Source organism: Urocitellus parryii, chromosome 3, assembly GCF_045843805.1.
Source record: "Urocitellus parryii isolate mUroPar1 chromosome 3, mUroPar1.hap1, whole genome shotgun sequence".
In the NCBI taxonomy this organism is placed as follows: Eukaryota; Metazoa; Chordata; class Mammalia; order Rodentia; family Sciuridae; genus Urocitellus; species Urocitellus parryii.
The window spans coordinates 142,103,209-142,110,865 of NC_135533.1; the positions used below are offsets into that span (position 1 = coordinate 142,103,209).

The window sequence follows — 7,657 nt, forward strand, 5'->3', positions numbered from 1 at the left end:
CTGGGCGCCCCACTGTGGATGGGGATCCACTCCTGCTCCTGCCCACCCTTTTTCATCTCCAGGCTCCCCTGGTGGGAGCTGGTCTGGGCAGCGGGTCTCCCTTGGTCCTGGTGCCCTGCCTGGCAGGATGGGGTCACGACTTGGGGGGTTATTTCCCTGCATGTGGAAGGAGCTTGAGGTCGTGGGTATGGTGAGGGCCGTGGCGCGTGCGTCTGCGTGTCTCCACCGCTTCTGCTGCTTAAAAAGTCCAATTTAAGACCCGCTGGATCAGCACAGGCTGCTGAGAACAGCATGTGTTGATCAGAAAATAACGTCCTTGGGAAACATAGTTCCTCTTGGCTCCATCGTGCATCTAGTGCATCTAGGTGACACTTATCCAGGGGCACAAGGCAGGTGGCAAGGGCGGAAGGACTTCTTTGATCTCAAGCTCCACGCCTATTGTAGGAGACCAGGACTTACTGTCCCCTGAACATAATTACAGGGTCCCCTTCCTGCTTTGTCCTGGTGGAGTTTCCCAGACCAGGGAACCAGGTCCTTCCCTCTCTCTGCTCCCTCTCCCTGCTCCCTCTGCTGGCCTCCTGGGTGGCACTGGCTGATGGTTTGAGGCAGTTCTGAGTGGCGGACAGCAGGGGTCGCTGTGAGCCTGCTCAAGGACTGAGGCTCCTCCAGGGAAGCCCCAGATCTCAGACAAAGCCACCAGCCAGCAAAGGTCACCTGTTAGGGGAGGACCTCAGGACCCGGGGACAGTCTGGTGCTCTGCGTCAGGCTGGTTCTGCAGGCTGCCCTTCCAGGTGTAGGAAGAACCACCAGCCCCCGTGTGGCACGCTCTCGGTATTGTGTCTGTGCCCAGCGCCTTCTGTGCACCTGTCCCCCTGTGCCACACGCAGCCCTGTGAGGGAGGAGCGGCCACCGTCCCCTACACCCGCAGGGAGACTGGAGACGAGGAGGGCAGTCCTGCCTGGGACCCCACCTCCATGACAGCTGTGGGTTTCAGCTGGTCTGACCCAGAGCCGGGCTGGGAAGGCTCCTCTCTGCCACCCTTTGTCTTCCTCCCGGGTCTGGAAGGGCCTGTCGTCCCCTGGTTGGTCTGAGTGGGGACGCTGTGCCTCCGCCAGCGTGTCGTTCTTACCAGATGTCGTGTGGGGACCACGTGCCTCTGTTTCAGGCAGCCCCAGGCCCTCCACAGCCCAGAGCCTGTGGAGCCTCGGGAGGGAGCCCACGCAGCAGGCTCCCCGGCCCCAAAGGCCTCGGCTGGGCCCCCCAGGGCTCTGCCCTCTGCACTTGACCACGCTGTGCTCCCACCCGTGAGTAGTCCAGCCTTGGTGATGCCCAGACGGGCGCCAGAGGCCCTGCGGACCCTCCCTTCCTTGGGGTCATTGTGGGCGGCTCAGGGACTGCTGTGGGAAGCTCAGAGTCCACACAGAGTCCGTGGAGCAGGCTGGGCAGAGCGGCCCCACCCCCTGCCCGGCCACTGGCTTCCTGGGCCTCGGTTTCTCCTGGCTTCAGACCGTGCAGAGCTCATGACGCAGGCACCGTGGTTCCCGATGGTGCAGGGGTGACCTGGTGGTCCTGCGTGCTGGCCCAGGCTAGGGGACTGGGCTGTTTCCGTCCTCGGGTCCCGGGGTCATCAGAGCCTGCGGGTTGTCCTCAGCCCCATTTCCCAGTAGGGAAACCAGCTCCTGAGCCCGAGTCCTGCCCCCTCAGGCCTCAGGCACCTCAGACTGTCACCCTGCTCCTCCCTCACTGCGTGGCCGCCCTCCTGGGAGCTGTTCAGAGGTTGAGATGAGATCAGGCACCTGGCAGGAGCAGCAGGCGGGAGGACCTGCCAACAGTGTCACCCAAGGCAGAGCCATCGGTGGCAGGACTGAGTCCTTCCCACTTGCCTTCCTCCCTAGTCACGTCCTGCCCTTGTACCCTCCCAAGCTGCCTTGGATCAGGCTCTAGGGAACCTGTCCCCAGTTCTGCTGCCCCTGCCACCCGCCCAAAGGCACTGTGGTCACAGCTGGGGTCCCCAAACTCTGCAGGGCCCCAGTGCACAGTGGCTCCAGCAGACTCCACCCCACAGCCAGAGCAGGGCAGAAGGGGTTTCGGCCCCCCAGCAGGTGCCCAGAGACCTACGTTGCTTCAGATTCCTAAATAAGAAATGAGTTTTGGTACAGACGTCCCTGTCTGGTCCACCATGTGCCCTTCCCTAGTCTCCACCTGAAAGTTCCCCAGGTGGAGAGGCTGTGGGCTGGGGGCGTGCTGGGCAGGCCCTGGGGCCTCTGCCCTTGGGCACCAGCCCCTGTGCACAGAGCTGAAGGACTCACTGGACAGGTCTCGCTTCTGCCCATGTTTCACATGATGGCCTTCCATACCAGGGCACGTATGGGGACGGTGCTGGGCTAGAGGTGGCCAGGACTGAGGGCACTTGGGAGGCCTCAGGGCTGGGTTAGGCATGTCCTCATGCTCTCGTTCATTGTCCCTGCAGCCCAGTGTGCTAGGAGTGCTGTTGCATACGGTTCTGGCTGAGGCCCGTATTCTTCCTTGTCATTTTACAGATGTGGAGGCTGGGGCCTGGGGACTCTGGGCTCCCTGATCACCAGCTGGTCACTGTAGGACCACAGCAGGAGCCCAGGTATCTGGGCTTTTCTGGATCCCTGTAGGCCCAGAACAAGTCCCTTAGCCTCGATTTCTCCTGAACTGGCCCCTCTCGCTGCCCATCCTCCTGGGAGGAGCCACAGAACGGGGCTCTTGGGTCATGCAGCGCCCCACGGAGGCCGGGCATTGGGTCCCCAAGACCTGTGGTCCCTCTTGGGAAGCACTGTCCCGAGGTGGGCGTGGCTGGGCCCTCCATATTGACACCTGATGCAGCTGCAGGGGGCGCAGGTGCGGGTGCCAGACAGTGTGCATTCTGCATGGGTATAGCCAGTGCCTGCCCCAACACTTGGGTGTCCCAGGCGAGCGTGGGTGGCAGCCACAGACTGTGTCGTCACCTACCATTTCCTGGTGCCTGTTACCTGCCCATGGATCCAATCTCAGAGGCCATTGTGCACCTCAGAGGATGGCGATCAGCGCAGCCCTGGCCTTGAGCAGAGGCAGGGAGGGGGAGGAGGCTGCCAGCCCCACATCCTGTCCCCTGTCCCCCTCTATGGCCAACAGTGAGGGTGCAGTCTCCAGGCCCTCCTCTGCCTCCCCGTGGGCAGCTCAGCGTGTCCCCACCTGAGCCCACTCGCTCACCCCAGGGAACTCGGGAGCCCACCCAGTGCCAGATGCAGGCTGGGGATGCAGAGGTGCACAGGACAAAGGAGGCTGTTGCATTGGTGGGCGGGCTGGGCAGGGTGGGCAGGGAGCTGGGCGAGGGCTCCAGGTGGGCACCTGCTGCAGCCTGGGCCCGCTCAGTCGATGCCCAGAGGACGTGGGGTCTCTTAGGTGACAGATGCCTGGAGCACATGTTCAGAGGGTCCCAAGAGGTTGGGGTTCCCGAGAGAAGGTGACAGGGGCTTAAGGAGACCACAGCGTGGACAGGACAGGAAGGGTCATGTCCCCTTTAGTGACGGACAGTAAGACGGGGGAGGTGGCTCAGTCAGTCCCCCTGGGCTCCTGGAAGGGCACCAAGACATTCCACCCTGGGCCAAGCACTGTGACACCCCCCTTGGGGAGCCCCCAGGCCAATGTGGAAGGAGGCCAGGGCTCTGGGGGGTCGAGGCACCTGCAGACTCAAGAGGAGGAGGAGTGGGAGCACATGAGGTTCTTCAGGCTGCCTCTGTACAAAGAAAGCCTTAAATTGAGTGAGGCTGCCCACCAATGAGTGGTTAGACTAGCAGAAGGACTGAGTAGGAACCCCAGAGCCCAGCTTCCCTACCCCATTTCATGGAGGGCCAGGGAACCAGCACCCCTGCGCCAGCTGCTGTGGTCTCCTGGCTCTTATCTGGCCAGCACCAGAGTCGTGAGAAGCAGAGAGGACGTGACTTACGTGTGACTGGAGGTCAAGTCCACGCTCTGCCACTTCGTAGCTGGACAGCCTTTGACCTCCCGTCTGGTTCATTCCACCCCCTGTACACCTACTGTGGGCCGTTGAGAGGAGCAGGGCCGTGGCATGCAGTAGGTGCTCCGTCAGGGGGAGCCTGCATCAAAGCCCAAGCCAGATGTCCCCGCTTCTCCAAAGCCGCCCCTGGGGTCCCTGGATTCTGCAGCTGTGCACCCAGCTTTATTGAGCTCCTACTGTGTGCCAGCCACTTCCTACGCCATTGGCAACTGGCCTCCAGTCAGAGGAGTGGCTTCTGCTCGTCTCCTCAGCCCTGGCGCGTGCTTGGCTGGCCTGGGACCTGGGGGAGGGAAGGGAAGGAGGCCCGCTGGGGACAGGGGAAGGGGAAGGTGGAGGCCGGAGAGGCTGGGGCCAGAGGCCGCCTGCCCTTCCCTCTCCTCACGCCGCCTCCCCTCTCCCCTCTGTCCCTGCCCATGTCCCCTGCCTCACCTCCCCTGCTCCTCCCTGTGCATGTCCCCTCCTTCTCTCTGTCCTCCTGGACCTGCGTCTCCCTGCCCCCGCGTCCTCCTCTGGTGCCATCTGGGCTCCCACAGAGCCCCCGAAGAAGAAGTGGTCTGTGGTGTTGGATGGGATCCTGGAGCAGCTGGAGGACAGTGACCGTGATGGCGAGGAGCAGACACTTCAGCTGTGAGCTGGCACAGAGGTAGGTGGTCAGGGGCCGGGCTGGGACAGCGCCCCCACCCCTGTGCGCCCGACCTCACAGGTCCAGGGTGGAGGGGGACGAAGCCTCGGCCCAGGGCCTGTTGCCCACACCTGGGCATCCTGGTGGCAGGTGCCTCGCGGGTGACACTGAGCCCACACCTGTGCTGGGCCCCGGGAGCAGGGGCGGGAGCAGCCATGCGGGCAGGTGGCCCTAACCATCTGCCTGCTGAGAGGAAGGTCAGGGTGTCAGGGTGCAGAGGCCACAGGAGTCAAGCCACATGAAGCCAGGACTCTGCACCACCAGCCGGGAGGTCCCCACCTAGTTCCCTTGCCCCCCTGACCTCGATGCCACCTCGTTCCCTGGTGGTGGCCCATGAAAGGGTCAGCCACGGGCTGAACAGGTAGGAACCTCTGTCCTTCCTCCTGCCAGGGCTGCCGTACAAGAATTCCCACGTCCGTCCGTCCAATGAGTGGTTAGACTAGCAGAAGGACTAACAGAGAAGGCAGCCTAGAGATGTCCACATCAGTGGGATCAGGAACCCCGGAATCCTCCAGGGACACCTCCGAGCAACTGAGTCCTCGGGCTCCATGCCGAACCTGTCACCAACGCCAGCAGCATCCACTCGCAAGCAGGGCTGTGGACACATCACAAACCTCACTCCTGGCCAGAAGCGACCCCAGGCTTTGCCCAGAGCGGGCACCTGCGTGTAGTGCGTCCGCTCCCGCTGCAGCCAGAGGGGAGCTCCCGTGGCGGGGCCACATGAGCACCGGCCAGCGGGCGAGACGCTGCCCAGCAGAGACGGCCAGGCAGCAGCCTGCACCTGAGTTCCAGCAGCCACCCCGGCCCATTGACCACAGGCCCGGGCACCCTGGAGTCATGGTCATTGCTCTGTCATTGGGGGTGACCACGGTCAGCGAGCCGAGGAGTAAAGCTCAGGACGTTCCCACGCTTCCGTCTGCTTCCTAATCGGGGCCGCTGGGCGGGCGACCCGAGTGAGCCCAGGGCCCCTTGGGCTCTCGTCAGCTCGCTCTGTACGTTTGTGGGGACGAGGTTCCGGTCCTTGTCCAGTGTCCAAGGTGGCCTGGGTCTTGAGCAGGGCGCTCAGCTCGCTTCCCGGGCACGGGCTCCGCTCAGCGGCCTGGCTCGACCCTGGGCGCAGCGGGGACACTGGACCCAGGGCGGCTCCTGCCCAGCGCCACCACCCCCTTGTCTCCTCCTTGCTGCTGAAGCAGGATAATGGGGACGGTAGCCCCGTCGTGGAGGTCAGAGAGTGCGGGGCGCCTGTCCAGGGTCCCAGTGCGAGTGAGGGCTGCTGGCAGGGCGCAGGCCAGGCCTGAGTGACCCCGAGTCAGGAGCAGAGCAAGGAGAGCGCGGCCCTGACCAGGCCTGCTCAGAGCTGCGGGGGCAGTGGGCATGCTGGACACTGTCCTCGGCCTGGCCCAGGCCCTGCCTCCCGGCCTCACTCTGCCAGTGGGGACAGACCCCTAGACAAACAGGAAGTCACTCCCCACGGAGGCCCTAGGCTGCCTGGCCCCCGGTCTCCATCACCCACGAGGACCCCCCTCTGCAGGTGGCCAGCGTAACCTGCTGGCACCGCACTCTGGACCAGGCCAACTCCATCTGACCCCCCTGGCCTCCCCGCATGAGTGAGGTCACTTCCTGCCTAGGCCCAGGCCCTGCCTGGGGTCTGTGTCCACCCTCGTCGTTCCTGTTCCCCCTGAGCCCCTCTAGATGCCACCAGCATAGATAGCCCCTCCCACCCAGCCTCAGCCCCGCCTCTGTCCCCGGGCCTGGTTCCAGAACCACAGCTCTGGGTGCAGGGTACAGCCTGGAGTCTGAACAGGGGCCTGAGTGACCCTGGGCCTGGGCCCTGAAACACATGCTCTGGCAGTTAGGAAACCCTGGACAGTTGTGGCTGTTGTCACCATTGCCGGGGTCACTAGAATAGAGTCGTGGAGCCAGTGTGAGGGGGAACTGGGCCGGGTCCCCCTGCCCAGAGGAGCGGCTTCCTCACCCTCAACAGGGCCCGCCTCCATCCACTGGGTGCCGTTTGGTGGGGAGGCTCAGCCATGTGGCAGGAGGGGTCAGTACTCCTGTCCCTGGGAGCAGGCCGGGGAGTCTCCACAGGGCCACCGTGCCCCAGCCCTGGGCTCCCGTCAGCAGCAGATCTTCCTTCTCCTGAGCAGATTTTCAGGCAACAGCTGCTCCTGCATCCTGGGAACTGTAGGGCCTTGGGGTCCCATGTGGCGCCCCACCCCCGCCACACAAAGCAGTCCCAGGGAAGTCCCTCCCTCCATCAGTCCCTCCCTCTGTTAACTCTTGGCAATGTCATCAGACGGGGCTGACTCTTCCCTTGCACAGGTGAGGAAACTGAGGCTCCCGGAAATGAGTGGCCTCTGAGGCCATGGTACCTGGGAAGTGGAGGCAGAAGGCGGGTCTCTGAGAACAGCGGCTTGTTTGGAGCTGGGGACCCTGGGTGGTGGCCCTCAGGGAGACGGCACATAGGTCAGGGTGCGCTCAGCTGCTGTGCAGACCCAGGGGGTGTGCACAGGGTAGGGGATTCTCCCCCAGGGGACACTCGGGAGGGGAGCGTATCTGGTCTGAGGGGCTGTGTCAGGGGACACAAAAGTTGATCTCCCTACAGGACTCAGAGGCTGCTCACCAGACAGCACCAGGGGGAGGCACATGAGCTGTACCTTTCGGAACATGTCAGGGACATCCTCACTGAGTGCTAGTGGGCCTTCTAGGGGCTGCGACCCAGGTGGCACTTACTGCAGCCCCAGCAGAGACCTGAGCCAGAACCCAGCAGGGCTGCCGAGCCCGAACCACAGAACCTGCTACTGCAGAAGCTACAGGTCCCAGGGTGTCCGTCACACAGAACGGGATGACCAATGCATGTCGCCATCCAACATGTGTGGCAAATGACTCCAGGCCAGACACAGGACTCAGGGCACCCCCACTGCAGGAGGTCCTAGCAGCAGCATCCC

At 63.7% G+C, this 7,657-nt stretch overlaps 1 protein-coding gene across 1 annotated transcript in view; it reads left to right on the forward strand.

Annotated features, from left to right (window-relative positions):
* The window catches only part of LOC144253761 (putative RNA-binding protein 19), a 38,288-nt gene extending 33,630 nt beyond the window's left edge, over positions 1–4,658 (forward strand). The window contains 2 exon segments of the mRNA XM_077796459.1: positions 851–1,056; positions 4,561–4,658. Coding sequence (XP_077652585.1) covers positions 851–1,056; positions 4,561–4,658 — 304 coding nt within the window.
* The last annotated feature ends 2,999 nt before the right edge of the window (positions 4,659–7,657 follow it).